Source organism: Sitodiplosis mosellana, unplaced genomic scaffold (assembly GCF_009176505.1).
Source record: "Sitodiplosis mosellana isolate CC-2019 unplaced genomic scaffold, AAFC_SMos_1.0 Smas_scaffold_47, whole genome shotgun sequence".
Classification (NCBI taxonomy): domain Eukaryota; kingdom Metazoa; phylum Arthropoda; class Insecta; order Diptera; family Cecidomyiidae; genus Sitodiplosis; species Sitodiplosis mosellana.
Genome location: NW_022595289.1, coordinates 1,099,788 through 1,117,940, shown reverse-complemented (window position 1 = coordinate 1,117,940; position 18,153 = coordinate 1,099,788). Strand labels below are relative to the sequence as shown.

The 18,153-nt window shown below is 34.4% G+C and overlaps 3 protein-coding genes and 1 long non-coding RNA gene across 5 annotated transcripts in view; 1 reads left to right on the top strand and 3 right to left on the bottom strand.

Annotated features, from left to right (window-relative positions):
* Positions 1 to 2,225, bottom strand: part of LOC129570246 (uncharacterized) — a 7,279-nt gene extending 5,054 nt beyond the window's left edge. The window contains exons 1-2 of the mRNA XM_055449787.1: positions 2,162 to 2,225; positions 46 to 1,013 (exon numbers count right to left, since the gene is read on the bottom strand). Of these exons, the coding sequence (XP_055305762.1) occupies positions 46 to 652 (607 nt within the window). The 5' untranslated portion in view covers positions 653 to 1,013; positions 2,162 to 2,225. The remainder of the gene's footprint in view (positions 1 to 45; positions 1,014 to 2,161) is intronic.
* Positions 2,226 to 2,685: 460 nt separating this feature from the next.
* LOC129570224 (AP-2 complex subunit alpha) lies at positions 2,686 to 9,410 on the bottom strand. 2 transcript variants are annotated; one of them, XM_055449758.1, is made up of 10 exons: positions 8,981 to 9,410; positions 8,082 to 8,219; positions 6,785 to 6,996; positions 5,042 to 6,708; positions 4,833 to 4,973; positions 4,636 to 4,765; positions 4,428 to 4,566; positions 4,211 to 4,355; positions 3,927 to 4,131; positions 2,686 to 3,830 (listed from the first exon to the last, which is right to left on the bottom strand). In XM_055449758.1, the coding sequence occupies exons 2-10, from the start codon at positions 8,143 to 8,145 to the stop codon at positions 3,753 to 3,755; spliced, it is 2,781 nt and encodes a 926-aa protein (XP_055305733.1). In that variant the 5' UTR covers positions 8,146 to 8,219; positions 8,981 to 9,410; the 3' UTR covers positions 2,686 to 3,752. The 2 variants fall into 2 exon arrangements, with proteins under 2 accessions (XP_055305733.1, XP_055305731.1); XM_055449756.1 differs by having other exon boundaries at positions 8,688 to 9,090.
* A 66-nt stretch (positions 9,411 to 9,476) lies between these two features.
* Positions 9,477 to 11,209, bottom strand: LOC129570225 (cytochrome c-2). The gene is made up of 3 exons (XM_055449759.1): positions 11,123 to 11,209; positions 9,971 to 10,173; positions 9,477 to 9,903 (listed from the first exon to the last, which is right to left on the bottom strand). Exons 2-3 carry the CDS (start codon positions 10,149 to 10,151, stop codon positions 9,755 to 9,757), a joined length of 330 nt encoding a protein of 109 aa, XP_055305734.1. The 5' UTR covers positions 10,152 to 10,173; positions 11,123 to 11,209; the 3' UTR covers positions 9,477 to 9,754.
* Positions 11,210 to 12,039: 830 nt separating this feature from the next.
* LOC129569891 (uncharacterized) lies at positions 12,040 to 14,834 on the top strand. Its single transcript, XR_008688081.1, has 3 exons — positions 12,040 to 12,199; positions 13,858 to 13,945; positions 14,056 to 14,834. It is a non-coding gene; the product is annotated as an uncharacterized LOC129569891 (long non-coding RNA).
* Positions 14,835 to 18,153: the final 3,319 nt, after the last annotated feature.

Here is an 18,153-nt window from a genome sequence, read left to right as displayed (position 1 = left end):
AGGATTTTTCATTTTTCGAAAATTGTCGGGCTGGAGAGAATCGACCGGGAATCACTGCCAGATTTTTCACTCTCGGCGGCCCTTTCTCAATGTACTCATTTCCATTTTGGCCTCGATCAACTGGCTGCTGGCAAGTGCACGGACGTTGATTTCGACGTCGGCATCGTTTCAGCTCTTCAAACTCTTCGCGTTGGCATCGGCGTTCTTCACGATATTCCTCGCAGGTGTTGAAATCATCAATTTTCCGCTGGAGGGAAATCCAGAATGCGATGCTCTTGAACCAGTTCTCCCCATTTGTGATTCGGCCGATGTTGTTGTCTGGTATGTCCCACCAACTGTTGTCCGTGACCATTTTCATCAACAACGTACGCCGCTCACGTTTGGCAACATCATCCATGCCATTGATTTCAATATCGTCATTGCCATAAATTGCCAAACTAATCACACGGTCGATGTCAGCCTCTTCGTATCGAACAACCAACGAAGAATCGAACACTTTTACCCGCAGCCATTCGCGCAAGTGTTTCTTGCTATGCGTCTTCAAGTTGTTTTTTACGTTCGTTACGTACGGATCTAATATATCATTCATTCCGTTGCCGAAACAGTCTGCGTTGGACCAAACCACTCGATGGCTATCGTCCAGCTGATGCATATTTTACGAAATTCCGGCGGCATTTTCTTCTTCTTGTAAATATTTTTCTTAAGGACACAAAAAAACACGACCGAATCACCTTTTCGACATTCTGTTCAAAAAATGCTTGGTCATTGTCGTCGAAAGCGCGCTCACAACGGATTAGGAACAACTGCGAGGCAAGTGCACAAATTTTCGTTGCCATTATTGATCTGTCGGTGATGTCAATCAACAAGTCGCTGTAGTCCGGACGAAGAATGGGACGTAACTGCGTTTTGATTGTTCTTATGCCCGAATCTTTGTCCTTTTCATCTTTGTCGTCCTTAATCTTGTCTGGATCAAGCATCACAATTGGCTTCGGCTTCTTCCTTGATTTTTTGCGCTGGTAATTCAGGAGCAAGAAAAAACAGAAAAAAATAATATGAGTCCGTTGTATGGTGTTCTGTTGTGTTGTATAAAATGAAAGAAAAGTGTCGACTCTTCGTTTTGTTTGAAGCAGAAAGTATGTATTTCGCAATACCATACGACTATTTCCTAGGGGCATTTCTCACACAAAAAATGTCTCATGCAAAAATGTCTATTATTTCTTCTTTTTCATTGAAATTGTAAGAAAATGTACTGAAATGACGATATTGCTTGAATAAAAGTGTTCTGGAAGAAGGTTTTAGTGGATCTCAAGGATCGTTCAGAACTGCTCTCGAAATCAAAACCCACTTCCAGAACACAGTTCAGTGTAAATGAACATTTATTTACACGAATCGATAAAAATTGATCGAATCGGACCGAACGGAAGAAATTTTTCAAAATTTATAAGAATTCATTCATTCTTTTCGTGAGAAATGCCCCTAGACTATTTCACAATCCCATTAGAATGCTAATGCCGCTCTGTGTACGATCAACACGAACAAATGAGATTCACTAAACACCAAAACGAAAAAAAATGAGGAAAATTAATCATATATAATGTATTTTCTACCTAAAAACATTGACTAAATTACTCAATTTGAACAAAAAGGAAAAAAACAATCACTATAAATCGAACTATATTCACAACAATCAACTTGCCTTTTCAAATGCTTGGACTAAAGGTGTCAATGGACAAGCACCTTGTCCGTCCGTCCGTCCGTTCAGGGCTCTTGAAATTTTTTTGTCCGTCCGTTCAGAGCCGCTAGAAATTTCTGAGGGTCCTGAACGGACGGACGGACGGAAAATTTTCATTGATTTTTGACGTGAAAATAGGTTTCAGCTGTTTCAAATGGGAAGCTGATTACAAATCAGTTACTAAATTTTTTTTTTGTATTTTTTGCGTCAAAAATCAATGAGAAACGAAATTTTGTTGTCCGTCCGTCTGCCAGCCGGCTCTGAACGGACGGATGGACGGACGAAAAAATTTCAAGAGCCCTGGACGGACGGACGGACGGGCTGAAAAGATGGTAAGTCCGTCCGTTTGACACCTTTAGCTCGGACGAAAATGAATGCAAGCGGCATCGGTTTGACACATCAAGCTGAATTTGGTTGTAACAAATATACCTCAGACACAAATCTGCACACTGTGTTTGTGACAACTCTCATCAACACGCTAATTTTCGTGGCGAAATTCGGATTTGACTGGTGTCGATGTAAAAACTCATGCGAAATATAATCTCATAACGGAACCAAAATAAACAAATACAACACCAAGCCACAGTAACAAATGAGTCGGTTGTGTTGTGTTGCGTTGTATGCGATGAAAGAGAAGTTTTCGTGCCAAAATCACGCTCCTAATGTGACATACACAAATCGAAATTCTTGTGAGATCTTTGTTTATTCAGTTTGTTTGTCACAGAGTCGTTTGGAATGATTGTCATTTCAAATGTTTGAATTTGACAGAAGCTCGGTAGTGTTCCGAATATTCATACAGTTGGTTTACACTGAAATTTCATTCCATTTAAAAGGAAAAATGACTAAAAATTTTACATTTTTTAACGTTAAAAATGATTAAATTGCGTTACATGGATGTTTCTTCGTTAGTTCTCCGGTCTAAATCGATGAATTTGAATGAAAAAACAAGTGCCTAAGGTAGAACCAATTTTTATTCGATTTTTGAGTTTTGGTCTTAATACAATCTTCAAAATCGTTTCGTTTGATACAGCGTTAAGTGTCCTATTCTCTTTTGGTCATGATTTGCGATTCTATTCTTATCTCAGTTCAATTCTGCTATTTTTGAAACTTAAATTTGAGTTATTTAAATAAGATTTTGTTCTAGTTTTATTCCCCAAAAAATAATATTCGAAATCCTAAGTGGCCTCGAGCATTGAGATTATCATATGTGTCAGTTTTTGAAGTGATAGTTTGCAAACTAGTGAATAAGAGGGTTTCTCTGGGAATTCGGAATTTTATATCGTTTGCTGTTGTCAATATTTTCTTCAGCGCTTAAGCTATATTCAAGTTATAGTTTTTTTCTCTTCTCTATAATTTAATCAATCATTATTATTGTTATTTTTATTTATTTTTACAAGGAATGTAATCATATTCTTCCCAACTGTCATGAAACGGTGATTGTTTCAAATAATGACGCCTTAAATCTAAAATTTGCCATAAATTTCCACTTTTATTTGATAACAAAACATTTTTCACTTTTTGATGCATAACGAATAAAATTATTATACTATCATGTTTTGTTTATGCGTATAATATAGTTATTTTTTTTTATTAATATGATCTTAAACACTTAACGCGATTATTGTGTGTGTATTTTTAACTTGCTTTTTTTATGCACCGTTGTAGTGTTTGTTTCAGAAATAGGCTTATTTTGACTCGAAAGTAATATTAAATGTTGACCAAACGTTGTTCCAACGAACTCTGACATATAATGATGAAGTACTGAATGTATTTTATGCGGTTACTTCAGAAAATTTGGTTCAACAAAAACTTTCAAGAAAGTTTAACCAATTATTTAATGTTTATATATTCAAAACAACAAGTATTATTTATTTTATGGAGCTGGATGTTTTTCTCTTTGATTCATCTAATGAATATTTCGATATTATATTATCTATTTTGTATCCTCACAGAAATTCGGAGCGAATATAACAAAGAACATTCTTTGCAATATTTGTTTGTCTAAAAAATGTACATTCCCTTAGAATTGGTCAACAAGCAGATCTGCTACTTCGTTGGTTACAGACTCCTTACTCGATCGAATCGTCAATCTGAACATCTGTAATTAATAAATGGATTATTAGAATAAATTCATCGAAAGTGGTCAAAAATGTCACAAAAAAGGGGAAAAAGGGGGTACATCACGCATGCATACCTGTGCTTGGCGGTTCGGTTCCAATCGAAGTAAACATCCAACCTGTTGCCCTTGTGTATGAATAATGCCTGCACACACCATATTGTCCGGATTTGGGTCAATGCCATCCAAAAGCTGTACTCCGAATCCTAACAACTTATTCTTTGCAGCGGCCAAATCAAGTGGAGTTTGTGCCTTGAATACTTTTTGTGCTCGTTGTTGCTCTCTGAATAAAAAAAAAAACATTCAACTTGTTCAAAGCAGTTTGAATATGTCTGAAAATGCATTTACAAAACGATTCTTACCCGCCCAAATTCTTCCATCTCGCAAAGAACGATTCGCTATTCATTTCAGTCGGCTCAAAAAATTTATTGATAGTCAACGGTAGCCTAACATTGAATTTTTGCTGCACACCATTATATTTAAACGATATATCAAGGGATGGAGCGTCTAGATAAATATATGAAAATGATAGATGTAAACAAAACCACTCGGTAATAGTGATTTCCATTATTATTGTACCTGTGAAATCGTCTATACATTCAGCGGTGAGCATTTGTTGAATTTGTGCACCGGCTTCCAGAGTTGGTTCAACAGGTTTTACTTGAACATTTAGTTTCAACGAATTTTCAGCTGGCCATGACAAAACTGGTTGGAAATTCTAGATGAAAAACAAATAAATTTAGCAAACCAAACCAAATCGAACCAAAGAATTCGCACAATTACGTACCTCAAGTGCTGCTTGGGTTTTATTGCCATAAAACAAACCCAATCGGCCCAAGTTTTGACGGAATTCACTCTTCACACCAATTTGAAGTAAATCGTTTTCGAATAGCACCCCATTGTTTTTAAAGACGAATCTTTGATAGGTATGAAATTCAAAATAGATTAAAACACAAAATTGTCAAAGTAAATGACTTAACATACTTCTTTGCGTTGTTGTGAACGGAGGAGTTGTTGTAGATGTCACCGAGAACATCAATTAGTGCACTCTGATGTGAATTCTGGTTTGATGGTGGTGTACTTAGGCCCAACAAATCAGCATTATTCCCATTGTTATTGTTGTATCTAAAATGTGAAGTGTAAATCGAAAATGAGAAATATGTCGTGCGGTGTGCGAGCAAAGATGTTCATACTTGTGATTTGCGGTGTGAGTATTATTCTGATTCGGCAATGGACTTTTCGAATCGCGAATTTCATTTTCCGGTACTCGGCCCGGCTTCTTCTTTTTCAAAACGGCCAAAATCGAGCTTTCGCGCTCAGGAAATGATGGCATTTCTTCCAATACAGTTGCCAAAACATCTGCCGAGGCAACAATGCTCAACTGCAAATATTCACTGGCTCGCTGTTGTAGCTCCGCATCAGCTGATCGCAAATTGCTATGTTGTCTGAAAACTTCTTGTATGTTCGACCGAATTTCCGGGAATAAATTAACAAATTTAATGTATGTTGACAGCAACAGGGCGCGCGTCATTGACGAACATAAATGGTATTTTGAATGCAGAAGCTTGAACTGCACGAGTGGTGCAGATCGGGAGTCACCAGCAATCAAATTGCCAAATTCACCCAAAATGTAGCCACCAACTTTCACCATGTTCTCATGACATGCAGGTGCTTGAAGTGCTTCGAATACTGTTTTTGCTGCATAGCCCTGCACCTCTTCACGGTTGATAACGATTTGGATGACACGATACCATACCTCTTCCGAAACATAATCACCAGCGATACGAATCAAGTTCAGTATAACATCAACGTACCATGTATAATCGGTGGCATATTTTTCTGCCAAAATGGCTACCTTTAGAACCATCTCTTCGCGAATCGAATAATCGGCTGTTTCCAGATAATTCAACATCTCTTGGACAATTTCCTCTGCATTGCTTCGATCGCACATCGCATACAACAAATCGACCGCCTGTTGTCGTACAGACACATCTTTTTCCATTTTCATCGATAAAATGACCACCTCTTGGTGTTTTTTGACCGCTTCATGGGAAAATTCGGATGTTGCCAGGTGGCACATCGATTCTAATGCCAAGTAACGTAAGTTGGTTTCACGATTACTCAAGAATTGTCCAAGTTGATTACATGCACGTACAAGCAACGCTGGTTCACTGTCACTGTGTATAATCAAATTGATTGCCTCGAACAGAACCGCATTTTTCGCATTTGAATGCTGAACCTTCTTGCTTTTTGGTGGTTCTTGAGCTTTATTCAGTATGGTTTCGAGACACTCATTCAATCGACCGCGTACACCTGGATCTTCAGTGACCGGATTGTAGTTTTGAAGCAAACGAAGAAGCTTGACCGACAGCCACGGTGCGGGAACGAAATAATATGTGTAGTCTTGTAAATCAGTGTAGCTTGCAGTGACAATGCGGGACAGGCGCGATACTGCCAAACTAACGCAACCCTTGTATTCTTCTGGGTTCTTTTTAACCAAGGCATCGATCAGACTCGTTGCTGCCGTTACAACACCCATGTGTTGATCATTCAACAAGTGAATAATTCTGCTGGTCCATTCGCCACCCGGTATGATTTCGGGGCAAGTGCGAAACAAACGCAAGAGACATAATGCAGCTGACTGCTTCACAACATCCATTGTATCGCCGGAAACCAGTAATTTTGGTATGTCATTCGAAAATGCTTCGGCCATATCACGGCTACCAATATTTGCGATGCATTGCAATGCCAAATTTACGTGAATTGGATTTCTCGAATTCAAGTCATTTTTGATGCTTTGAATGATCAACTTTATCAAATCACTGTTCGTATTAACCAATACAGATATGAATAAATATCCCTAGAAAAAGAATATATTCTTTACCCAATGTTCACAAAATGATGCCAGTTAAAAACAAAATAGAAAAAACACTTACAATTTGTTTCTCCGAATATTTGTTTGACGATAACAAATTGACCGCTTCCATATGCCCAAAGTCGATGTCATGGCCCAGCAAAAATATGAACAGCAGCTTGCATACATATTTCTTCTTCTGATACCCGTCTAACGTTTTGTCGCCTTTGAATTTGCTGCGAATATTCGCCAGTTCCTTGTTGATACGCTTGATTTCAGCTTCTTTACTTTTGCCTTTTTAAGAAACAGAAAATACATTCTATGAATTACTACAATCATATTCACTCATGTATGCATAAACAAATTGTCTGCGCGTAAATTAATCGAGTCAATTCAAGTGCTCCATTGCCAACACACTCTATATTCACAGCTATATCAAGGAACAAAATTATCAACTCTTATCGAATTGACGCCCATTCGGATGCTACGTACTACGATGTTTCTGGTACATGTGATTTAATCACAGAATATCACAGTCCAGAAAGAATTCGGACCTTATCTTATGTATTTGCTCATATTCAATGTAGCATTATTGTTCGCCAAATGACATCTGCATGACAAAATCATTTTGAATCATAGCTGCACTTCAATCAAACATAAACGAAGTGAGTGCATAAATTGATGCAGCACACAAATATATGAAATTCAATTGTATTTCGAGAAACTATTTCGAATGGAATTTCTCACCGAATTGCAGCTTATAACGTGTTGTATTGACCGGGGCATTTCTTCGGGGCATTCAATCTATTATTACCAATATGTCAAAGCGTAAAACTTATATAAATATTACTTTTCGTCCCGCATATATCTCATACTAAAATTTTAACGAAAACGTTTCAGTCACTTATCATTCAATTGAAGTTACAATGTTACTGCAACGTTTAAACGAGCGCTCGTTTAAGTAGATCAACCGGTATTATTCTTATTGCTGAGTACTTCGTCACAAAAAGAAACGTGTGAATGTTTGAAATGCAAGAGAAAATACTAAACATAATCGCTTTGTCATTATGAGTGTGTTGACCCATTATTTAGCATATACATGCATCGTGGCATTTGAATATACTTTGTGTCATACTCACGTTTCATATGTTACGAAATTCAGAACAATGCGTTCTCGTAGCAGATTTTAATAATATTGTATTATTCGTAAATGTTTGCATTTGATGCACCACAAAAATATTCACTTCGATTGTTTGATTCAATTGAATCAAAAACCAATTGGAAGAATTTAATTCAATAAATGTCATTTGGTGAACAATGCCAAAACTGTTTTGTGTTGGTTTTATTTTTTGTATTTTTTTTTTTCAATCATGACTTACAGTTTCTGATGTCCGATATGAAGACAGCTAAACCTCGCATTCCATCACCTCTAACTGGAGCCATTTTTCACTGCTGATGTTAATGTTATACTGTGATATGGATGTACAACTGAGCCCTTTTTGTCTTCTATATAAATCCTGTATCAGACAAAACACATGACTGTTATTTTTATCTTTATCAACTTGGCACATTCGCTTGAAATATTTTTCTTTATTTAGCTGCACTGCTAACAATCTTTTACTGATTTTCGAAACGCTATTACTGAGACTATTTTGTTTGTAGTGCCGATAGAGATGACATGGTTTCGGTTTCATTTTATTTGTCACATATACAATCCAAATGGATATAAGATAAATTTGACATTTCTGCTTGAAAAAGCTGTGTAGAAGTTGTTTTTGTCATCCTATTGATTACGTGTGATCAAACATATTTTTAAATTACAATAATTGTATGTTTAATGAATCATTTTATAATTTGGTTACACCAGCGGCATCATCTGCACTTGTCATAATGTTGTCGAAAAACCACTTTCCTTTTTTGTACAAATACAAATCATCAAACAATTTTTTTTTCATAAATACGGTAGTGTTGGTCCAGATGCTCACCAAAAATATTATTTTCAACGAAAACAATATGAAAAGTATTTTTTTTCCACGGAACTATTAAAATCGGAACAAATCAATCCACAACAAGCACTACACTGTGCAGAGACTCACATAAAATGACCCTCCCAATATAACTTTCAATCAAAATTCCGAGACCAAATATAAAACGAAAGTCAAAATTTATCAGCACATTTCACCGGCGCTGAATATTCGTAATAATTTGGTCTTGTCTTGGCAATTTTATTCCGTCTGTTATGTTCTCGTTTAATAAATTATTCACTGTTTATACTTACTTGCAGAAAATATAGAATTTCTTCAATAAATCCACAAATGAAAATGGAACTGAGAAATATTGATTTTTTTTCCCGAGATTCGTGTTCTTCACAACCAAAATAACAACTTCACGTCAATCGGTTTGGATGTGCAGACAACGTCAGGCTGTAAACATTCTGTTATACGTGGAAACATTTATCTGTATGTGTGTGATACGGCGACGTTCACTAAACTCTATCCAATCGGTATAGTTTATATAGCAAAATGTGCTTTAAAATATCAGTTCAAACCATGACTATGAATTTTCCAGAAAAAAGTTACTTCAATCTGGCTCATTGCCAAATGCAAGCGAAAAAACAATTGTTGTTTACGCTTCCCACTTGCCACGAAACACACACATTTGCGTGGCAATTCTAAAGGATTTTTTTTTCAAACATACTCCGCACAAATTGAATGACACATTTTATCCTGAAAGTCTTTTCAAGTTTCCCAGAGAAGTGAAATAAATTATGTGTTTTTTCTAACTTTATGATTGCAGTCAATTTATTGATACAGTTAAATTACAATAAATATTTCTATGGCTGATGTCTAATTTGTTTAAATAAACTATAGAAATTTAATGTGCCTGTTTTGACTATTCAAACGGATTTACAGTAAACTGGGTTTATGTTCGAAACAGAGAGATTTTGTTGTGGTCAAACAGAAAATACTTCAAATTTTTTTGTTAAATATGTACCATTTATGCATGATTTCAATCGGTAACTTTACTCTAAATCCCATGATCAGCATTAAATTTATGATTGCGATGCTTCCTTAATGTATGCAATCAGATCTGCTCGTTCTTGTGGCTTCTTCAAACCGGCAAACACCATCTTAGTACCAGGAATATATTTCTTTGGGTTTTCGAGGTATTCGAATAGAGTGTCCTCATTCCATGTAATGGCTAATAGAGAAAAAAAGTTTGTGTGAATACGATTGCAGCAAAATTTAATGCTATTGTTGTTTGTTACCTTTGTTTTTGTTTGCATCGGTGTAAGAATAGCCGGCGGCTTGGCCAGTTTTTCTGCCGTATAATCCGTGCAAGTTGGGTCCGACCTTGTGTTTGCCGCCTTTTTCGATGGTATGGCATTGCGAGCATCGTTGAACGAATGCTTTCTTTCCTTTTTCAACGTCACCGGCTGGAACACCCATTATGCTTTAGGAGAAAAAAATTCTAGAATAGACGAAAATAGAGCACAAACAATTATTTCAACGGAAAATAAATCAACAAAAAACTAAACGTTTGATACTTTCTACAATTCAATAAAATAACTCTTTGACATTGTGCTGTTATGACGTCAACTGTGCTATATTACAGTGCGCATATCAATGACTGACTTTTCTCCCATTCAACCTTGCAACGAATTAGCTACGTAACGTTAGGCTATCTGTGTACTGCACATACTATATGGGTCACAGGTGGAATATTTTCCACGTGAGAAACTGTTAAAAATGAAGGGTTTCGGGATTCAACTTAATTCACGGAACAAATCTCAACCGCGCTCATTTGATGATGTAAACTATATCTTATTGGGAACACACGGTTTACGGGAAATTTTCAATGCTATACATGTTACATAAGACATATTCTAGAACTTTCAAATTGATTGGTCCTTATAAAAAAATCAAGTTACAATTGAACTATAGGTGCGAATCTCTTAAAATCATTTCAATTGATATCGCTGAAGGTTTATTGAAAATAGGCACGTGTTCAACATGCTTTCAATGTCAGTCATACATTTACACAATTTCTTTGTCAAATTTCATCATTATGACATAGACTTTTTTATTGCAAAATTGCAAATGCACATAACAGATACACACATAATAATTTAAAGGATAGTTTTTATACTTATATTGTGGAAAATAATTATTCATTCACTAATCGATTAAATTTTGATCAAAGATTTCGATTATATAACAGTCAAAACGATGCGCTCCTTTTTGGGCGCAAATGAAAAATTGGGTTGCTGAAATGTATACATTTTTGGTATCAAATTGAAAAAATGCTACATAAAATTCACACATTCCTTGCTTTGCGATATGTTTTAATTCACAAAAAACATAATTTCTAAAACTTATATATATAAAATTAATTTTTTCTACTGAGTTCAGATACTTACACTTTTACTCACACTCGAAGTCAAAAGAGAACTGTTCGGATGATTTTGATGTAAAAAAGGCTTTAACGATTATTGGTGTATTTACACGTGGCGCCTCTGGCTATGGGAATAACAAACTCAACCGATTTTACTTTATCAATCGGTTTGAGCTTCGCGCTTTCTTGTTTTCATTTACTAGTACTATCGAAATATTTACTGTTTTCAACTATAGATTATAGCATTCTTTTAGGAATTAATAACAAAATTTAACATTGAGATTAACACATTAATATTGATGAATAATTGAGGAATATTTACACCAACAAATTTGGTTCTAAGTTGAACGCAGAAATCACTGCACTAACTCAAACCTTCATATAATTGTATCGTAAATTATTTGAATTTAAATGTGATTCCTCTTGTCATTTCTCAAAACATAAGCAAGGAAAATAAATTTAAAAATGCTCAAGTATTTTATCCATTTTTGAAGAAAATTAAAACAAAAGAAAGAAATCTTGGTCATGTAACGAATGTTTTTGCATGTAACGAACGTTGTCTTCAGTGTTAGGGTATAAAAAAGTAAAATTTCATAAAAGACTCATTTTTTTCAAAATTTATTGATCAATTTTCCACTCCGAAGCAATGTTCCAGCTGTGAAAATAATGTTATAACACGTTTGTTGATTGTAATGATAATGAGCAGAGATCCCACGTAAATCCGACGTTTTGGTCTTGTCTTTTAAGAAACGATGTCGAAATTGTCATACGTTATGAAATTCCATTGACTCTTTTCAGATAGATCTGGTTTTGGTTGATGATGCTTTGTTTACGTATGAAAGCTTCACATTTAGGTTCAAACATCAACACTACTGTTTCTGCTATTTACTCAACCGATAGTGGTGTGTGAAATGCGCATACGCATTTCCATTCATTTCTAGCTGCTAAAAGTACACATGTTGGGTCATTCAATCAGCTGACTTGCGAAGGAAAGCACTGTTTGTTTTTAGAGCACTACGAATACAGTACAACAAAGTGATCTAGTGAAATTAATTAATCAGTTGTATATAAATTTTGCTGGCACACATTTCACGCAAAACACGTGAGTTATTACTTATCAATTTATACTTTTAAATTGTGTTTCTGAAAAAAAATTAAATGAAACCATTTTTAGTGATAGTCATTCAAAAAACTCATGTATTGAATTAAACAAATTATTGCGTTGTTCTGAAATGGAGAAAATTACCAAAACAAATATAATCACGGTATAATTTAATACAAACAATGGAAAATAAAACTACCAGTAAGACTCTTGAGGAATCAATAGCAAGAAATGCGTGTAATGTGATATTACTAATTAATAGATTTATAAAGTTGAGCCAAAAAATAAAAGTGATACCTAATTTCAATTATTTTTCAATCACAAGCAAAAGGTTAATAGAAAAACATTAGTAATGTTACATTACTAGAACTTAAAAAAGACGTAAATATATCAATGTTGGTGAAGTTGACAATGATGCTTTTTTGCTCTCCATTGGTTACATAAGCGTTTCAATGGAAGATATAAGCAAAAATAGAACGCTGTACGTAGACTATTACGTTCTGTGCACTTCTATCTGCCTTTGAATTGTTCTTCCAGCCGCATTTTATCCATTTTTAGTCATGCATTCGTCCTTTACCTATTTATTTACCTAATGTCCTATTTATGAGCCATATACGTACAATATTGTAAAGTCAAAATATGATTTTTTCATTGAAACTATTAACTAACGATATGTACTGGATATTTGCTACAAGAAATTTAAAGTAAATTTTAACATCGCATTAGTGAAACCAAACGATTTAAATTAAAGATAACGTAAGCTGTTATCACATTGCTATTGCAAATGCTAACTCTATGTTATTGCGTCTATAATTTAGATGGAAACATACATATGCTCATATGCAGCTAAATCGGCAAAACTGTTTTCATTCTAAATTGATTTTTTCCATAATTCAGGTCATATATGAGTGAGTCGCGTGAATTTGATTGTGAAACTAAATTAATGGCCTTGGAACACATAAAGTTGCGTAGCATTTTTCTTGTCTCGAAAGCAATGTTTTTAATTGGAACGATCATAAGTATGGGCTATAATTCCCCAAATGGGAAATTTATCATTAGCAGTAAGCCATCTGTTTTTTCTTAAACGATAACTTAATTCCCCCCGAAAGAAAATGTAAAGTGTTCGCATAAAGCAGAGACCCAAACATAGTGTGTGCACTATGCACAACACACACAGTCAAAAATAAATGTCCACATTTAGGCGGAATTTCGACTGGTAGAGGCGCCCAGTCCTATATTTTGCCTAGCAAACGGAGTTTCAGACGAAATACCGACTAGATTATAAGCGGAATTTCGCCTGTAGCTCAAGGTACTAGCAGAAATATCGGCTGAATGAGTCTTTAGCTGAAAAAACGCCCAGACGTAGACTTTTATTTTTTGCTGTGCACTGGTGCGAGCATCCATGTATCCAGCTACGTTGTATTGGTTCGATAATCACATGATTAGATAGTAGAATGTTGTTGCAACAACAGTGAAATTGATATTTATAGTATTACTCATTTCATGAAACACGATTTGATCTACTGATTGAAAATAAAGGAAACAACAATATGTTTTTCCACGAACATTCGCTGATATTTGCCTTCGAAATAGTGTGATTTGGTTTTTGGAAGAAAGAAAATGAAACAATATTACTTTTTTCTTATGGTTTGAAACAGTAACGCTCTCTATTGAAAAGAAGCCATGACATCTCCAGCCATTCAAGCAGCCGACAAAGCTCAAAAAGCTTCACGAAAGCCATCTGAGGTGGGTTTACATTGTTTCAAATTTTAATCTCACTTTTTACGCAGTTGCAAGTATCCAAAATAATGTCGACAGTTTTCATTTAATTTAATTTGAACATTTGAATTTTCCAGTCAACGTCGAACATATCACAGGTGCATCAACAAAGATGTATTCCATCACCGTCCGGTTATTCTGGACTATTTACTTGGATAAGAATATTTCGTTTTGCTGATTCTTTGATGCGCCAAGGATGCTAAGACGGATAATACCATTTGCAATTCTGGATCAATTTTCTGAAATTCCTAAATAATGTAGCAGTATTCTCTGTTGAAAAAAAAAACATATGTAGCAAAATTAGCAATGGATTTGAGGCGGTAACTGTATCAGAGTCTATTTTGGAATAATAATCAGAATGTTTCCGCATATTTTTCTTTTTCCATTTAATAATTAGAAAAAACATTACTAGTTGAACTAAAATTAGATCAATGGAATCGTAGAATTATCCAAAAAAAAATCAAGAATATTAGAAATTAACTTTTACTTTAATTTGAGAAGAAAAAAACTGCCAATCAAATTCCAGAATATCAAGAGCAACATACATTTGAAGATGTGAAAAGGTTTTATTTCAATGTTTTTTTCTCAATTCCACTCTGCCACGTATTTTTTGAAAATATTACAAAGTTTTACTTCAATTTCCCCATGTGCCATTCGAGAAATATTAGTGCAGTTACAAACCATATTTATGTTAAATGCATTTACAATAATTTCAAATGATAAACAGTGCTGGTAATTTCAGTCACTAGTGATTAGTTCATACAATATGTTATTAAAAACAAATTCAGCAAAATTTTGAACTTATAACTTAGAATAGTTGAAATAAAACAATAAACATTCAACAATATCAACAGCAGTGTGTTGTTTTATTATAAAATGTTGTATCATCGTAATAGTCATCACTTGGTCAAACAAAAATTCTATTTTTCCCATCTTTTAAACGCGGATAGGACGGTTGACAACAATTACTGACAAATGCTTTTGCCATTAATATTCCATTAGAATGCTGAATCAAAGATGAACAATATGATGTGCAAAATTCAGAAGACCATTCCATGTGTATTGGAACCAAATGAGCAGTCTTAAAAATGTGTCTACATGGAACATGGCCGAAGCAAAATATTCAAAACAAGATTATGAGAACCCAGCTAACGTGTGGCTAAATTCGTGCACGCTTTCGTTTTGTGTCAATTTACACTTTTGGCACAGTTCTTGAAATACAAACAAATACCTTGACAAAAGAAGCGTAGCAAGAAAATCAGAGTGAAGAAATCTTCAGATTCACATAATTAGGTGAGTGTACGGCGTATGCGTTGAATGTCATAGTCGATACGGGTCTGGTCATGCGAATTCTTTCTCCATTATTTTGGTTTAAACATGTCGCTTTTTTATTTCTTCGTCTTCTAATATTATTGTCTTCTTCACACATGAATGACGACGACGTGCATATTTTAGCATGCACACACACAAGCACGATTCAAATAGAATTGGTTGCGTTACATTTCGAACTTTTGTACGATATATGGTCGTGGTCTTATGTTGTTTTTTTTATTTTTCTTCTCTCAGATTTAAGATCAACTGATTCGGAAATGAAAAAAATTACACATTTCATCGAGGGGGAAATCACTCAAAAATAATTTCTATTTGAAAAGTAGTTTTTAGGTAATTCGTTGAACAAAAAGTAATATTGAATGTAGTTTTTCGACTAAAAATTATTACAAATTACTTTTTGTTCGATAAATTACTTTTCTATTAGAAATTACTTGTCAAAAATGTATTTTTCTATGATAAAAAGTAATTTGTAATTCTCTTCGAAAAAGTAATAGTGAAAGTAATTTGTGAACCGAAAAAGTAATTTTCTAGAGTGATTTTCCCCTTGCATTTCATTTATTTATATAATTTCTATGGTGTCTTTGAAAATGCTTGAACATTTTTTCAAAACATATTAATTTAGTGAATTTTTTAAACTAGCGTTTTTTTTTTCAATTCGAAAGAGACATCAAGTACCGAATTTTACTTATTGATGCAATATTTTTGCAAATGGTATGTGAATTTTGATATAGTTTTCTTGTTCGAATATTAATTTGATTCGGAACTTGAAAAAATCAGAAAATCGATTGGCAAAGAATTTGAAAATTCGTTTTAAAAATTCCCAAAATGCAGCTTCAATTTAAAAAAAAGTCAAATTTTCTGTAGCGAAAAATGAATGTAGTTACTATACTTTTTATGCATTTCGTTGCGGAACAGTAATAGCAGGGCAATCTCTGGATATCTACATGCGTATTGTGGTGTGTGGTTTCGGTTATATCTATAAAGTACCGTTCTTTTTCATTCTATATTTTCACATTTCGTCATTTCGCACTTGTTTGTTTCGCGTGCTCATTACCATGTTTTGCTATTGATTCTGCTTGACCAAAATCAACATTTCTTTTCGCAGTTATTCTTTGGATTTGTTGTAGTCTAAATTGGTATACGTATAACAATTCATGTCAATTTCTCTTATTTCTCGAAACTGATTCGAGTCGGCCAGCAATTCTTTTGAGCGTCGAATTAATTTTTCTAAAAATTATAGCGAGTATTGCATCGGCGTGTATATTGTTTTAAATATATTTTAGAACATTCAAATTCTGCATCACACCCAATTGAAAATCGCTCACGTCGTCTTTGCTCCTATATATAAATTTGGCTTCAGCTCCATAATTTGTCGGACAAAATTCATATTCGATCATAAATATTTATAAACTGAATAAGAATTATAGAAATTCCACATGGATCCGTCATGAACGATCAAGAATATAACTGAATATGATGTCAGAACCCGTTTTGTTTCATTTTGTCATTTTGTGCCCGTAACATTTAAGCACGCAAATTAAATGATTTGCATATTGAAAAAGAAAGAATTTCCTCTATGGATGTAGCATACAAATCAAAGCTATGGCTTCCAAATGAAAAATCCGTATTAATTTTTCGTTTGAGACGCATTGTGAAATCATTGACTCGATTTAGAGGAATAATTGTCTGCGCCGGCATATCATTTGAAATTGGTTAGATGAAATATATTACGTAAGCAATCAAACAGTTTGCAGCCGCATACCAAACATCATGCTGTAAAATAAATCAGAATTCCTTTATTTACTCTTAGCTTCATGCATACTAACACTGTTAAAAATCATTTTATTCAATAACATTTCGATCTACACGATACGTTCAAATGCAGCTTTTCGAAACCCGATCGTTTAGAGATTTACTTGATCAAATCTCGACTGAAACCAACCCAATTGTGAAGTTGTATGGACTACGCTGCATATACATGCGCTAGTGCATATTGTACAATGACAGATTGATACATGCGACACAACGAATCAATGAGATATTTTTCTTTGTATGAAATTCCAAGAGCCAAAAAATTTGAAAGAGTGGCTAGCCCACTAATGCAAAACCGGTTGTTCAGTATTTTTTTTTAGTCTTGTCTTGATTCACCTCATCAAGTGAATATTTTCACTCGTTGACTCACTACCATTCCTTACCTGTTTCGGTTCTTTTTTTTATTCGTTTAAAAATACGGTACGATCTGTTGTTGTGTGGAATTTTTACACATACACACATGAATAATGCAACATCAACAGCTATCGGTAGAACAGGTAGAAATAAGGTAAGAGAAAAAGGAGAACAATTATGCTTGTCTAAAAAAAATGTAGGAAATTGAAAAGCCAATAGCCAATCATAAGCAGCCAAAAATATATTTGATTCAAATGGAAAAGAGAATATGTATGCTATTTATTAAATCATCACAGTTAACGATAGTTTCTTCTTTAAATTTGTGAACTAGCGAACATATGAACGAACATCATTTCATTCAAAGTACATTTTAAAGCATATCTAAAAAAATCGTCGAGAATGCGATGAGCATTTACGTGAAAGAAATACATATTCTTTCTTTAAATTCCATACGTGCGTTGCGAAAAACCAAACGAAACATAAAACATAAAACAAACGATGTTCTTCGGGCTTACTGAAAACCCATTTCAAAAACATGTATTCTCAAAAACACATCAATACACGAAACTACCTGTGTTTTTGTGTAGTTCATTCTTCTTTCGAGAAATTGAAGAAACCAAGAGATTTTTGGTAAACTCATTTATGCTAACGGCCGACGATCGCCTTACCTGCTGCGA

Excerpts from the sequence above, each read along its gene's own strand:
- LOC129570224 (XM_055449758.1), bottom strand. The coding sequence starts at position 8,145 with ATGGCTCCAGTTAGAGGTGATGGAATGCGAGGTTTAGCTGTCTTCATA. Across the intron at positions 6,997-8,081 it reads CATATCGGACATCAGAAACT|GCAAAAGTAAAGAAGCTGAA; the intron begins GTAAGTCATGAT and ends TTTCTTAAAAAG. Across the intron at positions 3,831-3,926 it reads AACCGAACCGCCAAGCACAG|ATGTTCAGATTGACGATTCG; the intron begins GTATGCATGCGT and ends TATTAATTACAG.
- LOC129570225 (XM_055449759.1), bottom strand. The coding sequence starts at position 10,151 with ATGGGTGTTCCAGCCGGTGACGTTGAAAAAGGAAAGAAAGCATTCGTT. Across the intron at positions 9,904-9,970 it reads CGATGCAAACAAAAACAAAG|CCATTACATGGAATGAGGAC; the intron begins GTAACAAACAAC and ends TTTCTCTATTAG.